The sequence below is a fragment of the Ascaphus truei genome, chromosome 4, assembly GCF_040206685.1.
Source record: "Ascaphus truei isolate aAscTru1 chromosome 4, aAscTru1.hap1, whole genome shotgun sequence".
Lineage (NCBI taxonomy): Eukaryota > Metazoa > Chordata > Amphibia > Anura > Ascaphidae > Ascaphus > Ascaphus truei.
This window is the reverse complement of record NC_134486.1, coordinates 68,492,526-68,515,240: the sequence shown is the minus strand read 5'-3', so window position 1 is coordinate 68,515,240 and position 22,715 is coordinate 68,492,526. Positions and strand designations below refer to the sequence as shown.

The following is a 22,715-nucleotide window of genomic DNA, read 5'->3' as shown; positions in this document are numbered from 1 at the left end:
TTTTTTAATTTTCTTTTTGACTGGTGAGTTCAATTTTTTCCAGGAGTGGTTGTTCTTTTGATCTTTTCTTTCTTCTGGAGTTCGTGTGGATCAGAGAGACGCCGCAGAGGGATGCTGAACACTTTTTCTAAGTGCACTGCATGGCGATGAGGAGAGGGGAACGGTGAAAACTTGTGAGTAGAAGTGATTACTTTACACCGGACTAAGCAATACGATTCGGGTTGTGTGTGACGGCGGCAGCTGACGTGCCGTGGAGAAGATTACTTCAAACTTCGGCTTCAAGTCAGGAATTTGAGGGTCTACACCTGGTCCTTTACCCTCAGTCTACCTCGGATATAGTGCCTTTAACTCTATATATGCTCCGTTTTGACTGTACATTTCATTGGAATTGATTACATATCCTTCAGTGCACTCCTAGAGTTAAATAGTCGGTTTTTCCATTTTTGGAACTTTAAATCTGCCTAATTGTTGACTCCATATTTGTCTCTGTTTTGTACACAAGGATACACTTTACATTATATATATATATATATATATATATATATATATATATATATATATATATATACACATGTATATTATTTTTTGCATTTTCATTGCATGTAAGGGCCTACTGTTTCAGACACAATTGGACTGTGCGCCTTCTGTCTGCAATATCTACTATAGGGAGGAGGACACAATGATAAAGGATTTAGGTAAACATTACATTTAAGAGTATGGCAACTATGTTGATTGTGGCAAAAATCCAAGATATAGAAGACGGACACTGTAAAGAGTACAACCAAAAATGAAAGAGCCCAAGAGTACATTCTCAAGTTGTTGACCTAAATGTAATCAGATCATTGAAAACGGAGTAGGAACAGAATTGGAAAGTGTAGTGAAGGACATTAACAAGACTGTGGCCAATTGTTACTAAGCAGTGTTCTTCCATAAGACACCGTCTGGCCCATTCAATTGAGTGGGCTCTAAGGTGTCTTCCAGTATACTTTTGAGGTTGAAATTGACAATACTATTGAACACATTTTGGAGAACTCAAAATTTTATACCGTAGAAGGAGACGAAACCCGTGACGAGGGTGAAGCTTTTAAATGCCTCAATAAATGTGCTGCTTTATTGAAGCAATTATCACACACACACAAACTCAAACTCGAACTCAAAACCCAACTGTAAACTCTAAACCCAAATCCACCACATCATATATATTTGTGTCAAAAGGAGTGCTACTAGGATAGTGACGTCATGTACAGAACAAAAGACAAAAAGGCATATACTGTACAGATACATACTTATCTGTTTATATTCTCATAAGTCAGGGAGCGCAGACACCAGGATGGACATATGAGGAGAAAAAACAATAACACAAATGATAGTGCAATCCTGTAGGGTAAAAAAATATTCCAACTGGGAATGGGGACAGATAGCCACTGCTATAGTCCTATGGGGTAGGAGGCTGGAATATGATCAGGTATACACATGACACAGTGGTTGAAATCAAGAATGGCCACACAAATTTGTCCATCCTGGTATCTGCGCTCCCTGACTTCTGGACATTGCAACTATATAAGGATCTATAAGGAAGATCACTGAAGGTCGAGCTGCAAACTGGCACTGGTTGTATATCATTTCATTCTATATTTTACATTCACTATACTGCATTATCTCCTCCTATCTGAAACACTCGCAGGAGCGCCTGGTGATTTTTGTGTCTTTATATTCTCATAAGCAGGGTCATTTAGTTCAATTCTTTGGCCAAACTATTCAAAGCCTACAACCACATCATGGTATGTCCAATCTGTAGGTCCCAACACTGCTGCACCTGCAAACAGCTCTCATAACCTCTCTAATGGAGGGAGAATTATCTCTAATAGACTGGTTGTAGGTTTAAAATACTTTACCCAAAGAATTGAACTAAATGACCCTTGCTTATGAGAAGAAAAACAGATAAGTATTTAATTATATAATTTGTCACGTTGGATGTAGCCCTGAGGTTTTGGTCTTCTCATAGCAAAGAAATACACAAACAATGGTATACGCTTAACGCTGGTGGGAAATGAAATATCTGGAAAATATATAAAGTTATTTTTCACTCAAAGGCCCTTGTTCAATATACTGTGAAGCCTCTTTTCAAATTGTTAGGGCAAAGACAGTCATTGTGCCTGGAAATATGGAATCAGATTCAGAGATCAACTAGTGCCCAATAACTTACAGTGAGTAGACTAGATGAGCCAGTGGGTGTTTATCTGCCATTCATTTCTAAGTTTCTCATACTTCTGTTATTAGGATGGCTCATAGCAATCTTATAAATGTTGTTCAACATCCACTTTAAAAAGAGAAATGTTTCATGTGTGCTTAGTAATTCAGTGGCTCCCCTGTCCAAAGACCATCATCGAGTACTTGCTGTTAATGTATTTTAAATTAATTATTCAAAAACGTACCCAAATACCTAATCAGCCTACTCAATACCTAACACCATTCACCAGCCACCAGATTACTGGAATGTTGCATAGAAGAAGGTCGGAGACCCACTTTCTCTCAAGGCCACTTTGCTATACTTTACTTAGTTCTGTAGCTGCTAATTCTGCTTAGTGCATTGTATGCATTTATATTAATCGGTGTAATGGAACCCGAGTCTACAGACCATGGTTTGATGGGCATATATTATTATTCATTATGACGAACAAGAAAGTGAGAAAGATGTGGACCCAAGATTAATTAGCATTTTATTATTTCAAATTTCAAGACGTAAGTGTATTAAAGTACAATAACACAAAACCATTTCCACAAGCATTTTAAAATATTGGTCCTACGGTATGTATATGAATATATGCTATATGTCATGCTATCCTGATATCAATAGGATAAATAATATTTCTGACATTTTTAACAGTGTAAAATACTATTAGTAGACAATGATCTGCATTTCATTTGTCTTGGCTAAACAACATTTGATGCAGTGAATTTGACAAGAAATGTAGGAATGTTTTCAGCGAAATATAGTTCATATAGTTCAGCCTTGCCGGCTATTGCTAAGCTTTTCGGCTATCTTCTGCAGCTCCAGGTCCATAATCGCCAGATTTTCAAGCTCTTTCTCCTACAAAAAAAAAATCAAAGAAATATTACAGCAACACCAGCAAATCTTTTGGAGAGACGTGCAAGGGTAATAATGCACTTCTGTAGGCATCCTGTTTACTTAAATGCAGTCATGTTCGAGGTTAACTTGTTAGCAGTTTGTGCTGCAGGGGATTGCATTGTCATAATCAATGGATAATCGCACATAATAGATTAAATAATGGTGTGTTTTTCCCAATTAAGACAAGCTAATTCTGTTAGATTATGAAATTCAATTCTAACATTCAAATAATTATATTCTTTTCAGTAGTAAGTAGAAAGCATTCAACTAAACGTTTTTACTCTAGAAGAATATTTCTATCCCTTGATTTAAGGGACAAAAAGCAGTTCTGCCTACTTTGGGGTGACTGCTTTGTTAATTCCATTTAACGCTAAAATAAACAAACTATTGTGATACACCTATTCAAAAATAGCTTGTTTTCTGTTGTATTGACCATGCAGTACCCAGTGACCAAGGGATTAAACGTCTGTCAATGTAGTTCCCCAAGTGTACTGTAGAAAGCATAAGCTGATGCATTTCAACTTTAGCTTTTCCCATATACTCTAATAACCTTTTAATGACAGAACCTTCCTTGGACCTTTATGAAGATAATATTTACCTCCTCTTCTGTCAGAGGCCTCTTACTGAGACTTCCCCTTTCATTCAGGTGACGCTTTTTTATTTCTTCGGAGTCGTAAAAATCTGGAAACTCAACAGACTTTTTCTTGTAATTAAGAAGTTGGGCAAGTTTATCCATCCTATCATATTGTCTTTTCATATCAAATTTATGGAATCTGGGAGGACTCTGCTTTTCACCATAGCCATGATTCACATCCTCCAAAAACTGCCTTTTCCCCAACCAATCATAATCATTGTACTCTGGAAATACGTTTTTGCTTTGTAGGTTGTGCTTGTTTTCTTCTTCACTGCCTAAAATATTATCCTCTTCTTTATTAAAATACCTATTCTTCCACTTTAACTGGTCATCATAAGAGCCATGCTGAGTTTCTGGCCTTCTTTCTTCTTCAGAGTGGTGACTTTTGTACTTTTCATTGTCTAAGTAATTTGATTCCCCTATATTTTCTCCATAGGGATAATATTTAAATTCCACACCCTTATGTCTTTTCTCCTGTTCCTCTGAATGTTCTGTGTAGTGTCTTTTCACTTCCTCCAGCATTTCTTCACCTATGTAGTGTCTCTTGTCTTCCTCCTTTTTCTCATATTTGTGTGGACCTTCCTCTTCACTGTCTTGTCTGTTTTTCGTATAGAGTGTGTCCTTTTCTTTCGTGCCCTTGGCATGACGCTTGTCAATATCTTCCTCACTTTCTTTACTGTCTGCTTTGCTTTGCTCATAATTAAATCTTGCTTCCTCGTTTTGCTCCTTTGGCCACCTCTTCCTTTCATCATGATGTCTTTTCTCCTCTTTCTCTTCAAAGTGGTGTCTCTTTGATTCTCTCTCATTGCTTTCCTCACTATGGTGACGGCGTTCTCTTTGCTCCTCACTTCCTCTGTGAAGATGTCTCTTTTCCTTTGACTCGTCTGAACTGCGTATTTCATGATGGGCTCTCTTTTCATAATCATTCTTTTCTACATGATCCTCGAAAGAGTTGAGTCCATAATGTCTTTTCTGTCCCCTAGAATATTTCTCATCTTCATTTAATTCTTTGGACTCAATCGGATTTCTTTGTTGTCCATGGTGGCTTCTCGTTTCTTCATATCCATGGAATCTTTGTGCTAGTTCATTGTGCTTTGGTTTATAACTTCTTTTCTCTTCTTCATCTTCACTTTCATCAGATTCCTCCGATACTTCATAGGAGTGAGTTGAAGGGTGCTTCTCTGGGTGGTTAAGATGTTCTCTCCAGCTTTTGTTTGCATTCCGTCTCTTCATAGTTTCCTTCAAATGTCTGGGTTCCTCTTCATCTTCTTCAGAGAACTCCTCTGCACTTTTAGCTGCAGTGTGGACTTTCATGTCAACAATGGCATGTCTACCCTCTGCTGAATCATCATGCTGTTTTTTATCTTTCTTAATTATTTCTTCACTTTGATAATAATCTTTGTGTTTTCCCCTTTCCTCCTCATCATCATCCAGAATGTCTTTTTCTTTGGAATGTCCTATACCTTCCTCTTTCTCTTTAACATGGTGCTTTTCTCCTCCTTCATTCTCCTCTTTCTCTTCCCTGCTTTCACTCTCCATATGGTGACGTTTCTCCTCATTTTGCTCCTTTGATATTTCGGTCTCTGGATTTTGTTGTTTTATTTCTTGAGTGATTTCCTGCTGTTGCTTATCTGACAATTCCTTCAAATGTCTTGCTTCATATTGCATAATTTCATTGTCTTTTTCATCCTGACTGTGCCTACTACCTAGAAAAGAACATTTTAAAATATCAGAGACATACAATAGTAGTTACTGTATATGAGACAAACAATTAAAAGATAAAAATATAGTACAAAAATATATTTAAATATATCTACAGGTATATAAAATATACATGTATACATTTTTTTTTAACCAATCTGTGCACGGAAAACAGAATGATTTTATATTAGTGTCAATCACCAAACGTTTCCTATGTTATCTAAGTGCTGCCCCAAAAGCCAGAGGAATTCCAGTCATCGTTAAAAAGTATGCAGTTCTTCAGACAAATGGACACATATAGAAAATCAAAAATATGGAGAAATATATAGTGTAGTAATTTAGGGAAAAAATTAAGTGAATTAGAAAAAAAAAAGGGTATTTTGAACTCACAAACATGATCTTGCTTTACAGCCTTTTGATATCATTGTTGCACAACATAGCAGCGCCACATATTTTCTTCAATTAGGTCTTGATTTAGGAAGAAACTCCCAAAGGATACACACATAGAAGAAACCATAGTGTAGTATGTATGTATTCATATAATATTTCCCAGAAGTATCACACTTTTATTTTAGGAGACGGCTCCTTCCTGGCGCCCTCCCTGGAATGGTTGTGCATGCACGCGCTACGGATGGAAACAGCTGGGAGAGGAGAGCTGGTGGTGTCAGCCAGGAGTGCAGTGCGGGGCATCCGAGTGACATCATGTGAAAAGCTGATCTGGGAAAACAGAGCGCACGCACAACTGGTCCACAGAGGAAGCCAGCAAGGAACGGTCTCCTAAAAATACTAAATATTTGACAAATTGTGTCATACTTCTGGGAAATATTCTTGCATACATACAAACTACACAATGGTTTGTTCTATGTGTGTATCCTTTTGAGGTTTTTCTTGTTGATTTGGGGTATTTTTGCCTCTCTCTGAATGTTCATTTACTGAATTTTCTTTGTTGTGGAGTCCCATGACCTGATTTAAGATGCAGCATGTTACACACAGCGTTAAAACTAAGTCCTTAACTGAGGAGATAAAAGCTGACGCAGGGAATTATGCTTATGAAAAGAAGTAAACAAAAACAAAGCCTTAAATAAAACTTTAATGTAAACACACAAATTCTGGAAGATGATTACAATAGTGTTGAAGACGTACAACATTTGGAATGACATTTTATAATAAAACATGATAAGTAAAATAATCAGATTATTGATATACCTGCATTTATTTTATGACGATTTTATTTGTAAAGCTAATACTAATATTAACTTTGCTTTGTGTATGTATCTACGTACAAAACAATGAAACCATTTTAAGGCAAGTAAAAATAAAACAAAGTACTTTTTTTTAGGCGGCCAGAATACCTCTGAATTTTTTTTTACAGTATATACAAAAAATAAATTTGGTACAACCCGTGAACACTATGTAAAACATTTCAGAACTGGGAAAATTTGGCAGATTGTGCCGTAAAAAAAATTCCAACGTTCTTTCAAGTTGTCTCACATTTTAATCTTGTCTACGACGGTTCCATACGCCATTGAAAACACTTTGTCTCTACTGTACCTGTCCATGAAATGTCTTTACGTATAATGTATAACCCTGTTCATTTAATGTAACCATGTATTGTCATTGTAACTCTGTTCCCAGGACATACTTGAAAAAGACAAAGGCTGCTGTGACAGCCGAAATGTTGGACACTTTATTTGGCTTCAATAAATTATTGCATTTATCAAATCCGTGGAGCCTCTACTCTGCCTTTCTTGTGTATCCTGTGCTAGGATTGCAGCGGGCCTTCCCTGTGTATCCTGTACCCGGATTGCAGTGGACCTTCCCTGTGTATCCTGTACCCGAATTGCAGTGGACCTTCCCTGTGTATCCTGTAGCTGGATTGCAGTGGACCTTCCCTGTGTATCCTGTACCTGGATTGCAGTGGACCTTCCCTGTGTATCCTGTACCTGGATTGCAGCGGGCCTTCCCTGTGTATCCTGTACCTGGGATTGCAGCGGGCCTTCCCTGTGTATCCTGTACCTGGATTGCAGCGAGCCTTCCCTGTGTATCCTGTACCTGGATTGCAGCGGGCCTTCCCTGTGTATCCTGTACCTGGATTGCAGCGGGCCTTCCCTGTGTATCCTGTACCTGGATTACAGTGGACCTTCCCTGTGTATCCTGTAGCTGGATTGCAGCGGGCCTTCCCTGTGTATCCTGTACCTGGATTGCAGCGGGCCTTCCCTGTGTATCCTGTACCTGGATTACAGTGGACCTTCCCTGTGTATCCTGTACCTGGGATTGCAGCGGGCCTTCCCTATGTATCCTGTACCTGGATTGCAGCGAGTCTTCCCTGTGTATCCTGTACCTGGATTGCAGCGGGCCTTCCCTGTGTATCCTGTAGCTGGATTACAGTGGACCTTCCCTGTGTATCCTGTACCTAGATTGCAGCGGGCCTTCCCTGTGTATCCTGTACCTGGATTGCAGTGGGCCTTCCCTCATTGAGTTAGAGAGCACCGGTATTAGTATCTCAGATTTATTTCTGATTATTGGTGTGCAACTTTTTCCCACATTACATTGTTTCCTTCCTGGTTAAACATTTTTGTAAATAATATTGTAAAAGAGTTTCCTGGAGGAAATGTTATTAGGGAACTGAGAGCTTTACAAATAAATGCTGTTAATTCTATTAATATCAGTTGTGATACTTACTCTTTTTTTCCCCAACTCTTTATTTTACATATTTTTATGGGGTACGGAAATAAGAAGAGTAAAGACATCAAATATAATATACACACATCCTGGTGTGATTTCAACACATACTTAAGCATATTTAACACTGACTCATGATATCAATACTTACTCTTTTTAAGGATTTCTTGGCACTCTGGATCAATTGCTGGTGCATTAGGCTTAGCCAAAGCATTTGAAAGCACTTCCACTATACACCGTGTTACCTGCAAAATAAGTAAATGTAAAGAATAGTATTTTTCAGTAGACAATCATGCAGATTGACCTACGCAATATGGACACATGCAGCTGATACAATCCTTATCTGCACATATATATGTTGTTCTCACATGTTAGAATGCATTTGATTGCAAATTATATTAACCTTAATATCCATTTACTAATTCAAAGTGGAAATCATAACTGAACATTGCAAATGAAGTGCTGCTATTTAATTAATACCTTTATACAAGGCTTCTGAACTCCAGTCCTCACGACCCCCAAACAGTCACAAAGACTGAGCCACTGATTGAGCCACCTGTGCTGAAGCAGGGAACTGATTGAGCCACCTGTGCTGAAGCAGGAATAACCTGAAAACCTGACCTGGACTGGAGTTGCGATCCTCTGCCTTAATACCGTCTAAAAAAAAAATAACACACCCACTCACCTCTCTGATCTATTTAAAGGAGCCCCACAGATGTCACGAAAATACAGCTAACACTATTTGTACAAAATGCAACTTCTCTAAAAAAAAAAAAAAAAAATCTACTTTCTGCTGGGAAATTTCACATTTTTGTAAAATAAAATGTTTAAAGGTTAGAGCTCAATCCTATGGGACTCTCTGCGAGTGAATTATTTTTGAGGTTGTCAATCATATTGATGCAGCAGGCTAAATGTGATATTCAAACAAGGTTCCCTGTGGCTGTGCGCTCAACGATATAGTAGGGGGCTGGGCTTTCAAATAACAGCCACTGCTTTTGGGTAATGGGGAAATACTGATGAACTCCCCCTGCTTACCCCTTGAATAATTTCCTGCACAATTACCAAATAAATATTCCACTGGTTGTAAAACGTCAACAATGTTAAAAAAAAAAAAAAAATAGATATTATATTACTTTCTTATATTAGAAACATTTACTTTTAGGGGCTTATTCAATATACCCCGCAGTGGCCGATCATGCTGTTATCGGGCAAAAACTCCCCTTGACTAAAGGGGAGTTTTCAGCCAATAACATCCCGATCCCGAACAGCCCCACTTCGGAGTATATTGAATTACCCCCTTCATTGTTTAAATCTCCAAGCCTTCTTCAACCAGAGGAAGGTGACCCTATTTTTATGGCTTTGGGTTCCAATATCAGTCAAGAATGAGTGTAGGGCAGGGGTGGCCAATTCCAGTCCTCAAGGGCCACCAACAGGTCAGGTTTTCAGGATATCCCTGCTTCAGCACAGGTGCTGGAGTCTTGGACAGAGCCACTGAATGAGCCTCCTGTGCTGAAGCAGGGATATCCTTAAAACCTGACCTGTTGGTGGCCCTTAAGGACTGGAGTTGGCCACTCCTTGTGTAGGGTATTAGCATGCGGTTCTGCAAGGACGACCTTTTTCATTTCTCCCAAATGTGACGACTATGTTTTAATTGTACGTTTCATCGAAATCTCTTTTATGGTTTTGATAGTACTATAATATGGTTGTGTGCTGGTCATGGCAGGTTTGAATGCTGTCATGCAGACCATAGTCTTTGTTATAGCCTGTGTGTTTGGCCAGTCTTGAATTATAATTAGATTGTAAGCTCTTCGGGGCAGGGACTCCTTTTCCTAAATGTTACTTTTATGTCTGAAGCACTTCTTCCCATCATGTGTTATTTGTATTATTTGTTATTTATAGGATTGTCACGCGTATTACTGCTGTGTAGCGCTATTTACATTAATGGTGCTATATAATTAAAGACATACATACATAAAGACATACATACATACATACATACATACATAAATGATCCCCTGAAGAAAGAAGAAATCTGGCTATGTTTTAAGTTATCGCTGTAAAATCATATGCTATTTTGTTTGTTTTTTAATTAATATGAAACTATGGTGTTGAATTTAAAAACAATCTCGAGCATTATAGCAATTAAAAAGATTGCTAGTTTGACAGAATATATTTAATATGAACGAACCTATGTATTCTGGACAACTATCCCTTTATCAAAAGCGTTATCCCAAACAAGTTGTCAGGAAGACATAAACATGCCTAATTTAAATGCTCCCCAAGAAGTTAAGCAAGTTCTAAAGTACACAAATATAGCAGATGCAATTTTCTCTTTTGGTTTATCTGAGGTATTTTATATATATATATATATATATATATATATATATATATATATATATATATATATATATATATATATATATATATATATATATATATATATATATATATATATATATATATATTTCTATTCACAAAACATTTAATATTAGTAAATGAACTTTTGATTGTGATTACATGAAACACAGACTTAGTATTATGTACTGTATCAAGTTTCTCTGCAAAAGACTTCATGTCCTTTATTTTAGTTTATGGAACGTTATATACAGTAAATGAGCCTTGAAGCAGGTTCAGTAACTTTTAAAAAAAAGAGAAGAGAAATATGCATCACAATGGTGCAATTTTCCACAAAACAAAGAACAAAAATGTGCATTTGCATCAATTTGACCATTGACATACAGTAAGTATGAAACTTGTTGGCACAGATCTCTTCGGAGCAGAGATTAATGCCACCTAAACCTTGCATATTTATATGACGCAAAGAGAGAGGGAAACCGCCACAGTTGTATGTGCAACCTTAGATACATTGATCTCATTATAATATTGTGCTGACTGTCTCCTCCCCCAGCCCCTCCTATAACCACTCCCACTGACACCCATGGCGTAAGTGGTGCAATTTGGAGCTAAAAATGGAGCCAAGCATAATGAAACATTGACACAGTTATGCTGACTTCCAATTCTGCAATATTTACCTGTTTTACGATCACTGCTCCAATTCCAGCAAGTGATACATCTACCCCAGAGTCCTTACTGTTGTTCTAATCCTTTTCCTATTGCCTTAACTCTGCTTTTGTATTTTATTTCAAACCTACTTATTCCACAGACTAAGTTTCATCATCAGACTGTATGTCGGCTTTTTATGCTTGTGAACGTTGGTAGAAATCAACTCTATTTTCCCACAGGAGTTGAGACTGGGCAACCAGCCACAAAGTCTTCTAATACCGTCTTGCTTGGTTTCCTTTCTCTTTTACAGCTCACAGGGGCCCTTCAATTTCCATGCTCTTCCTTGACCATTTTTATGCTATTAATTAAAATTTGCCGTTTCTCATGCTGGTTTTGTGATTTGAACACCTGTCTTCTGAATGAGAATCCATGGTTCATTTCTATAAAGGCTCAGAAATGGCTTTAAGATGCAAATTAGCCCTCTCTCATGTCTAACTCTGAAAACTTTAACTGGTGATATTTTCCCCAACCTACAAGATATTTTAAAACCATACATTATTGGTTCTCCCAGCTGCAAAGTGGTTACCATATATGATATTCAAATTGTATGTGCACTTATAATTCAATTGTTCCAGACATCAGGGTACTTTGTTTATATTATAAGCCAGAAACCTCTCATGATGTGATCAAGATGTGCCTTGCATCAAAAAGAAACATTTGACTGGTTGTTTCCACAGACCCCTTACCGCACAAGAGGGAAGTGCTAGGGACAATATCAGTTGTATATAAAGTATATAAAAAGACCACTTGTGGTGCATTTGCATGTCTCAGACAGGTCTGCAACCCTGTCTTTCCTCACAATCGTTTAGCAAACAGTGCATCCACTGCAGCCAGGGATTCTGGGTAATGACATGAAAATGAGCACAGTGTGTCACTCTCTACTTATTCATTGTAACATGGACCCCTATAAGCTCATGCCTGTCGTATTACACAGCTTTTAAGCCTGGGTTAAAGAGGTGTGTTAAGCAAACTTCCCAATGTTTTCCCGTTTTCTTTAATAGGATTTGAATAGTACAATATATCTGGGTCTTATAAAATAATTTCACAGTGTCATGGTTGTAATGTATTTCCGTCAGTGGTCCCTGGCTTTGTGATGTCACTGAAGTGAAATTACACCACCAATGCACTTTGGATGTCAATAGAGGATTGATCCCTTTGCTTTGTTCTGTTTTGTTCAATTTGATTGTATACCAAATTGTAAAGTGGAGATTTACTAACCTCTAATATACCAGTAGGGTATTGCACCACAATTGCTTGTTAACATTTACATTAATGGCAGTTAACGCAGGATGGCTTGGCTTAATTCCTATAGGAGGTTAGTGAATCCTGGCGTAAGAATCCTTGTTTCTATTTTTATTTTCAATATCCTCATAGGGTCAGAGAGAAATTGAATGGAATAACGAGTAAAGAATTACTTACCAAAAAAAAAAAACCTTTAATAGACGTAAGTATATCTCTGGAGCTATCCTAGAATGAATATTAAAAATTAGAAATAAAGGCCCCCATCGAATATTCTGTGAAGCTGTTTTACCCAATGATTGGGAAGATTTAATTTCCATTCACTTCAATGGAGCTGAAATATTCCCATGCAAGGGGGATACAGCTTCATGGAATATTCAATAGCGGCCAGAACACTCCAAATAAAAATAGAATTTGTGAATCACAAGAGAGATGAATAAGGAAGAAAGAACCAGAGAGATGAATCTAGACCTGTGATTATAGTCAGTGTGCTGTGAAGTCACTTCCCAGCACTGGAGAAGAGATGAGCTCCCTTTCAAATAAATGAGACAAAAATGATCTCCAGAATGTAGAAATGTTATATATATATATATATATATATATATATAAAATCTATCATATTGAAATCAATATCCCTAAATTAAGATATATTCAAAGAATATAAGAAAAAGCTGAAATAACATACCATTTCTTCAGGGTGTTCTCCTTTTTCAACTGGAACAGCACTCACTGTATTAATGAAAGTGAATATTGTCACACATTGTATCTCAAATGCCTCCCCCCCACCCCTCTCCCCCCCCCCCCCCCCCCCCCCCCATATCTCTCCCTTTCTTTTCCTATCGCTCATTCTTGCCTAGAAATAAATGGGGGATCTTTCGTTATCCACTGTGAATACTTTATGAATTATCTTTTAACAAACAAGATCAAGTAAAGTGAACATTGTCTGTTGTTGTCGTTATGCAGAATAATCAGGTTTGCAATTAGGTCTAAAATTAAAAACTACAAAGCGGAGGTAATTTGCATATGAAAGTAGCTCAGGAAACGCGTCGCTGAAATAAGACTTTGATGTTGCATAAATTAGCTGCAGACTTCTTATCAAGGATGTCTGTTTGATTAAACAATGAATGTAATATTATAATGTGAAGATGTGTACACATCTATACAGTCTTTGGTGATTAATCTATAGATAGGAAGACGGGCCTGGTTATAATTAGTTACAGTACATGAAACAACAGCTGTGAGTTTTGCAGTGGCTAGTCATGTAATTATAATTGGTTCTAATCGTAATGCCAATATGCCATCGGTCTTCACATCTGACCAATTTGCTGTTATATAATCCAGCAGCTGGGAGCCTTTGCTAATTTTCCCAACCATTTAAAACATTTCTGTACACCAATAAACCAGGGGTGGCCAACTCCAGTCCTCAAGAGCCACAAACAGGTCAGGTTTTCCGGATACCCCTTCTTCAGCACAGTTGGCTCAATCAGTGGCTCAGTCAAAGACTGAGCTGAAGGAGGGTTATCCTGAAAACCAAACCTATTGGTGGCTCTTGAGGGCTGGCTGGCCACCCCTGCAATAAACCATGCTTATGTTTTTATTATTAGGCCAACATTCAAATGCATCCTTTACTACAGCGGTGCGCAAACTGGGGGGCGTGCCCCTTGGGGGGTGCGCAAGATTATGTAGGGGGGGCGCGGGCTGCTTGCAGGGAAACCTGGGGGCGGGCAGAGCTGTGCACGGGCGCCCAGAAGCTCTGTGCTGCTGCTTCTATGTGTCTGTGTCTTGCAGAGGGGGCGGGGCTTCTCTCTGCACACAGACAGCCCCTCCTTCTCTTCCTGTCTGCTTCCCGCACCAGTTTTCAGCAACATGGGGGGTTGGGGTATCGGAGCATGTCGCCCCCCCCCCCTGGAGAAAGTGTGTGTGTGTGTGTTTGAGTGTGTGTGTGTGTGTGTGTGTGTGTGTGGGTGTGGGGATTGAGTTTGTGTGTGTGTGTGTGGGGGGATTGAGTTTGTGTGTGTGTGTGTGGGGGGGGGGATTGAGTTTGTGTGTGTGTGTGTGTGGGGGGTGATTGAGTGTGTGTGTGGGGGGTGATTGAGTGTGTGTGTGGGGGGTGATTGAGTGTGTGTGTGGGGGGGTGATTGAGTGTGTGTGTGGGGGGGGGATTGAGTGTGTGTGTGTGGGGGGGGGGATTGAGTTTGTGTGTGTGTGGGGGGATTGAGTTTGTGTGTGTGGGGGGTATTGAGTTTGTGTGTGTGTGGGTGGATTGTGTTTGTGTGTGTGTGGGGGGGGATTGTGTGTGTGTGTGGGGATTGATTTTGTGTGTGTGGGGGGGGGATTGAGTTTGGGGGATTGTGTGTGTGTGGGGGATTGTGTGTGTGTGTGGGGGGGGGGATTGAGTGTGTGTGGGGGGATTGAGTGTGTGTGGGGGGGGATTGAGTGTGTGTGTGTGGGGGGGGGGGATTGAGTGTGTGTAGGGGGAATTGAGTATGTGTGTGGGGGGGGATTGAGTGTGTGTGTGTGAGGGGGGGATTGAGTGTGTGGGGGTTGGATTGTGTGTGTGTGGGGGGGGATTGAGTGTGTGTGGGGGGGGGATTGTGTGTGTGTGTGGGGATTGTGTGTGTGTGGGGGGGATTGTGTGTGTGTGTGTGTGTGTGGGAATTGTGTGTGTGTGGTTGGGGGGATTGAGGGTGTGAGTGTGTGGTGTGTGTGTATGTGGGGGGGGATTGAGTGTTTGTGTGTGGTGATTGATTGTATGTGGTGAGTGTGTGTATGTGGTGATTGATTGATTGAGAGAGTGTGTGTTGTAATGCAGTGGTGCTCAAACTGGGGGGGCAATGGGGCACAAGATTATTTAGGGGGGCGCTGGCAGCGTGCGACAAAAACTGGGTGCGCGGGCCGGCAGACGCTGTGCGCGAGGGGCGGCCAAGAAGATGTGCACGGGCGGGCAGCCGAAGATGTGTGCGGGTGGCTGAACAGGATAGTGCAGGTGGCGGCAACGTGATGGTGTGTGAGCGCACGCGCTGGGGCTTCGGAGGTAATGGGAGGAGCACGCCCGAGCACGGTGAAGTCAAACGCCCCTCCTTCGGTGTCTGCCCTGCAATAGCGCTGTGTTCCTGCTCTCCTCCGCTGGCAACCTGCTTCGCTGCGATTCTCTGCAAGTGAAAGGGTGGGCTGCACCTATATCAATCATACTATGAATGTACAGAACTAATAAAAAAGAAAGTGAAAACACAACATTGAAAATGGAGAAAATAAATAATACTGTAGGTAGGAGTTTGGATGACAATGGGGATAGCAAGACAAAAAGCATGGAGGGGAAGGAAGAAAAAAAAAGGTGGGGGGAGAGGGAAGGGAGGTAGCAAAGAGGTGGATGAATGCCCCCCCAAAGGATTGCCTTTGTGCACGTACGCTCTCCCAAGCTTGGCGCTTGGGGAGACTAACAAAATTGACTTTGATGTGCGCTCAGCAGCAGTCAATACACACACACACAGACACACACACAAATAGCCCCGATCCACACTTGCAAAATTATGCAGGACACCCTGTGCTCATGCTTGGAGAGTTGGTGATGTCACCGCTCTCAGCGGCAGCGTGGACGCAGCCTAATTTTGCAAGAGCGCGCTGTTGAAATATGTAAGTATTTAAACATATTTGGATTTATATTGTATACCGTTTAATAAAGGGTTTTTTTTTTTCCATGTGATTTTGATTACATCAGGCAGGGGGGGCCGAGAAATTTTATGGATGAAAAGGGGGGCTCGGCATAAAAAGTTTGCTCACCCCTGCTTTACTAAATAGTTTAGCCAGATAATGCTGTAATTATACAACAAGCCTTTCCTAATAATGCCCATTTATGCATAGTTCCTAATGTACAGATGGTGGAAGAAATGCCGCCTTTACATGTGTGCATTAGAAGTGCCTATGCATTCAGGTACTTATTTGAATATTTTTTTACATATAAAAACCTTTGCAACCAGGCCTTTTTTAATACAGTGTAGTCTCTCTGCAGCCAACAAATGTGTTAATATTACAGTCAACTACTTTACCCACCTTCTTCCCACCCAAGACATCTAAAAATATAAAATAAGCATATCAATGTAAAAAATAAAAAAAGTATCAATAAGGGGCTGCACATGGAAACTAACAAACTTCAAAACATGGTCAGCACAAACCCATAATTAAATGAGGCCTTTTGGTGTTGCGACATTAAAAATGACAGTGGAAGGGTGGTGGGTTATGGTGAGACATTGAGCAAAGATCTTATAGTCTTGCAGTGATAACTTGCTACTGACAAATAGCCATGTACAGTATATTCTAGACAATGATACACAAGGGATATATTTGGCACTTGTAGTGCAGGGAAAAGGGATGCTGGAAAAAGTATCATAGAAATTAAATGTATATAATTGTATGTTTATTTAGGATTAGGACATACATCAAAGCTTTGTTTGGTTTTGCATAAACTACTCCTACAATTGTACACTCCCTGTAGGGAGTTATGTAAAATTTTAGCCGAATTATTGAAATTAGCAACCATCTTTTTCAGCCAAAATGTAAAACAATTGACCGTATTGCATTATAGGCCATAATGATAATACAGCTATTTCATTGTAGTGCTTTTATTCCAACATTCAATATTTAAAATATTTTAAACCGTTTTCTATTTTAATGATTTATATCCTTGACCAATCGGCTAGATTAAAAATTACAGCCTCATATTTTCCTTTCATTTTATTTTCTATTAGAACTTATAAAGCAAGCAGGTTTCACCAAGAAATAAAAGAATATATTTAAAAACCATAACATCAGTTAAGATGTTGGCTTCCACTCTCATAAGAGAAGATATACACTGGATTGTACAAGAGAAAAAAATAGAAATCGCATGTTCCCTAAAAGTATGATGTCAGCATTTGCCTGAATATCAGAATAACAGTTGATAGGTACTGTAGGAGACAAAGGGCGAATAATGAATGACAATCTCCCAGTAGCAAACCTTGGGCAAATAGAAGTGAACACAATAGCATCAGATGTATCAAAGCGAAATTGGTTTAATGACATCATATTGTATTTGAAGTTATTGTTGAGGAATATGTGCTTTGTTCAAACCAAAATCTGCATTTTCGGTTTAAGCTTCTCAGTTTTTTTATTTTTTATTTAACTTCTCCACTATGTTGTACAAATGACTGGGCATTTAACAATTAAATCAAAATAAATCATGCAAATTGAATGTAGATATACAGAATGTGCGACACATTACGTACAGTATATGTACATGAAATCACTATGATTTTTGCAGCTTGGGTGTGCTGTATAATGTGTCTCTTGTGTCATTGAAATACAGCCTTTGTGATTGGAGGGTGGGGGTGAAGGAGGAAGGGATGACAACCCTTTGCATCCTAGCATTATTTCCTTTTGTTTACTCACAGTCTGTATACGGTGTGTATTGAGACACCTTATTTCTCATCAAATGAAAAGTGTAGCAGAGAAACAAGACAATAATAACTGAAGAAGCATTTTGTGCTGCAGGTGGGTGGCTGGAAGTCCAATTAATGCACAAGTTCATTTGCAAAATGTATAAAGCAATGTGATTTTTTAAGGCCTTTTTTGAAGGTAAAATGAAATGGTTTATTTTACCGCCCAGCATTGTTACACAAATATTGAGTCTCGTTAACAGGATTTTTTCCCTAATACAATGAGGTAAAGAAGATTTGGATAACCCATCGCAGCTAGAAACGCCTCAAAAGAATTGTCAAAATATAAGTAATTGCGTAAGTGGCAATTATGTTTTTTGAAGCTCATTATCAAATCTTATCCTATTACTGCTGCATCATCACAATGGGCCTCATTCTATTTACATGTTACTAAAAAGTAGTTAATTTAAATAATTAGCTGCTGTTTTAGTTGAGGTATCACAGGATTACCAATGGTTTTGTGTGTGTGTGTGTGTGTGTGTGTGTGTGTGTGTGTTGTATATGCTATGAAAAGCTTGTAAAATTAATCAAAACTTGATTTGTAGCAGAATAAAATTAGTACGCTCTTTTTAGTTTTTAACACTTCAACACTAATCATCTCAGCAATTAGAGATATCACTTTCTAGTTTCTATGTTCATTATAAGTAAGTGTACGGATTGCAATTACAGTTTCAAAAGTTCAACCTTTTGGTGCGGTACCTTCACACTACAGTTCTCTCATTACATTTCTCATTAACCGTAGTTATCCACAAAGACTCAAATAGCAGAGCTCCAAATTAAGGTATTATGTGGATATGGGGTGTGCATCTCTGCATGGTGAGTCACAACCAACCTACTTGAAAACATACATTACAAAGTGTCAAAGCTGAGTAATGAAGTCACCACCCCAAGACAGAGCCATATTAACTGGTATTTCCCTAAATACTGTTACTGCAAGCCATAATATTATAATTTATATAGTTTTGGAATGCTTGCATTTAGGAATGGTTTATATCTCAATCTGAAATGTAAATGTGGGCAACATGTTGGACATGTACATTGGAATATAAAAGTGGAATATCCTTATACAGTAGTTTGGGGTAGAGAAAACTTGCTATTGTCATAGACCATCATTTATTTTGGAAAAAGTTTTAAACTGGGCAGGTTTACCAACAGTCAGATACACCAATGAAAAGAATCCCCATTACAAGTAATGGGATTTTTTTGCTTGACAAAACGTGTGCATTTTCTGTATTGATGTTGCCTCTGTTTTGCAGACCAGAGACTTCTACAAATAACCTATTGTATTATTCTACTGAGAAAATAGAAACGTTATGACAATAGGTGATATGTTTTAATATGAATTATAAATGGAATAAAAAAATAACAGAAATTAAAAGCACTTTTGAGTTCAAAGTGGACACTAGACAGTATGCCACAAGTTTTCAAAACTAAGTGGAGAGATAATATAATTCAACACACCTGCAGTGATTCCAATTGAATTTGGTAAATTCTATACACACTGTAGCTTTTAAAATGTCAGATATGGAAGAACATGGTTAACTGTTATTTTTCAGCAATTGACTTTATGTCCTTGTGATTCCATCACTAAAACATTTGATGGCAAACAATTTAAGGATGCAATTATTTGCATCTATGTACAAATGTATGTAAAACAATACATTTGAGTTTTGAGACATTTGTATGCACTTCTTTGTTTACAATATTATTTAAAACTTTGAGATACGATTGTATTATTTTTGGCTCCCTCTACATTCTCTTTTGTTTTCATGTACAACAATAAACACTGTTCACAGGTTCTAAATACAATATATTAGAAAGGCTTTCTTAGAGAATGTCTATGTAGTCAGTCGCGTGTGTGTGTTATAGACATTTACCAGTTCACATTTCGAGCTCTTTGAAAACGCTCTAGGTCAACCCAGGGTATATGTGTTTCATTACTTTTTCTACAATGTGAGAAAGTGTAAATGAATTCGGTGCAAAAGGCCATCTCCTTTAGTAAAGGCTGAAATGCAAACACAGTGGGATGTGGGAGGCGTAATGTGTCCGGTTGACCACTAGGTGACGTTAACATCAGAACAACGTTTCCTAACCTAACCATTTACTTATTTACCAGTCACCACAATAAAACAGCAATTGTAACTAAGCACTGTTATATTAACATAATTACAAGACAAATGCCATATCTGTTCAAAGGTTAAGAAATATATATTACGTCTTGTTATTTGTAAATAATAGTTTTGTTGGAATTTGTGTACGACAAAATGTCATACAACACCAGATTCTACTTTCTTTTCACATACAGTAGCTCATCTAGTATGGTTAATGTAGTACAGGGAGATTAATTCAGACTCTACAAGGAATTAACAGGTATTTTTAAAACGGACTGCACTGCATGTATTCTTCATCCAGGTAAACACATATTTATAATCCTTAGCAAACTACTGTATTTAATTACAATACTATAAACCAACAAAGATGCACTCATTTATTAACATGTCTGGGGGATATGGGTTTGAGAAGTAAAATGTAAAGTTTTTTTTCTAAGTTTTTCCTAGGTTTCTTTAATTAATTATTATACTCTTAACCCCTTTCATGTGGATTTAATGAGCTGGAAAAAGATCTGTGGTAAAATATCCACCTTAAAACTATGACATTAAAAGCATACATATAGCACTAACTTAAAATGAGAGTATATGCTTGGCTGTCAGAATAAGCAACAGTTTCCTTCCCTACTGGCTCTTCTGTAGCATACGTTCAGCAAAAGTATCAGAAAATGGTCTCCTCGTATGGAATTTTTTTATGATCTGCTGCTGCAATAGCAGCAGTGCAAATGCTCATACGACACCTTAACCATGGACAGTGGTATGGGAATTGTACTTACAGCACTGTTCACAAGGAGGTTTATGGAGCTGGGTTTTTTTTGCATTTCTTTAACTTGGGATACATGTTTCCAGTTTATACTAATTGCCCTATTACTATTTGTCATTCTGTTTGCATTGCGCAGGTTATGAAAATTCATGTTAACACATGTAGACTAGGTCATGAATAGCGACTGCACTCAGGAGTCATGCAAAAAAAGAATAGTTTTTGGCTGGTGTATTACATCTCGTCAGTCATCATTCCTGATTTAATTTTTTTTTTTTTAACTAAACTGTCATGTGAGCAACTACAGTACATGCTCGTATTTGATCTTATTAAAACTTTTGCTAAATATATGAAATCACGATCTTTAACAGTATTTAATGGTTTCTGTACTGTCGATCCTGCTCTCTGGTGCTCAGTGCATTAGCAACACGCTGTCCCTGGTGCTGAAAAGCAGGGCTGCTGCCTGTATGTAGAACGCTCTGGCTGAAGTCACAGCTGCTCTCCAGGGTGCTGACCGCTCCCTCCCTCTCCCGCTCATTCAACCTCAGTCACTTACCTGCCAGGGTGCCCAACAGCAGGCTCAGCAGCACCACGACGGCGGGTGGCATTCTCCCTGACTGCGCACAATTCCTCTGCCCCTTCCCTGTCTCTTTTAAGTAGCAAACAATGCTTTCCCCCCCCCTTTCCTGTGAGGCGACCTGCCTTTGGACGCGGACTTCCAGAGAAGGAGTGTGTGCTGCCTTAATTTGTATTGCTGGGAGCTTCAGGTCTTATAGAGCTGGATCCAGTGTTTTCAATAGCAGCTGCTAGTGCGCTTGGCTCTATATAAAGGGAAGGTGCAGGCGGGGGAGGCTGGGCTTTTCAATTGCATTTTTAAACAGGCAAGCGAGCTACCCTTATCTCCTTCCAGAAACCTGCGTCACGACGAACCCCCAAAGAGTCTACATCTACATTAATTATTTATCCCTGTGATGTTTGGTGCTAGGGATTATAAGGATCAGGATGTGCCTGTTAAGATATAATAGATCTCCCCCCTAGCTACTTATCCCTCCCCCAGTTTTGTAAGAGGGTCATTGTATTTCCCGACAATTATATTTGTTTAGGAACCGTTTCATAATGCTATAGAAAGGGTCTATTCAATTCCTCTGGATTTGTTTTCCTAACCGTACTGCAGTAATTATACTGTTGGTTCTGCTGTATTTTTTAGAGGTAGCACGTTCAGGTGAAGCTAAACTGTGAATATTGTTTTCCCAATAACACCATGCATCAACAGATTTTAGTGCACCACAGTAAATAGCTTCAAAGTCTCGCCCACCAGCCTCTCTCAAATTATGAAATAATTAGGGAACAGACAAAAAAAAAAAACAATGTTCATGCCTCTTTGTCAAATACAAACAACATGTAAACAAACCAATACGTGTTTTATTTCCTTTCTCTTGTAGAAGATCAGAATATTTCATCTACCAATATTCTACAATGTATTTCTTCCTTGAAACACAGGCAACTGCGACCTACAGTATGCAGTTAAATCCTCAGAGAGGTATAATTACGTAACACTCTATACATAAACTTAGATCAAAATAAATCTAATACTCAATTTAAAATGACTTCACAGCCTCATCTGAATCTTTTCCGTTCAGCTTTCACGAATCCTTTATTTCTGCCCATGGATGTAATTACAATCACTTTATAGTGTAGTCAGTTTCTCTAAGGCAAAATCATGTGATACAAGTGAAGCAGGCAAGTTTGTATTCTGTTTCTGAGTAATATGAATAACTTAATTAACAGATGGGAACACGCCAAGAAGATTGCAGACCTGCTAAAAACAAAACAAAGTGGTGGTGATAATTATTTTGACAATATTACCTATATAAGGCATCGAATTGCACTTAGCATTTTAAAGCATCTCATCCAAGAGCTGTTTATT

At 38.6% G+C, this 22,715-nt stretch overlaps 1 protein-coding gene across 1 annotated transcript; it reads right to left on the bottom strand.

Annotated features, from left to right (window-relative positions):
• Positions 1-2,703: 2,703 nt before the first annotated feature.
• Positions 2,704-21,641, bottom strand: CHGB (chromogranin B). The gene is made up of 5 exons (XM_075596002.1): positions 21,345-21,641; positions 13,135-13,178; positions 8,299-8,392; positions 3,729-5,470; positions 2,704-3,091 (listed from the first exon to the last, which is right to left on the bottom strand). The coding sequence occupies exons 1-5, from the start codon at positions 21,394-21,396 to the stop codon at positions 3,008-3,010; spliced, it is 2,016 nt and encodes a 671-aa protein (XP_075452117.1). The 5' UTR covers positions 21,397-21,641; the 3' UTR covers positions 2,704-3,007.
• Positions 21,642-22,715: the final 1,074 nt, after the last annotated feature.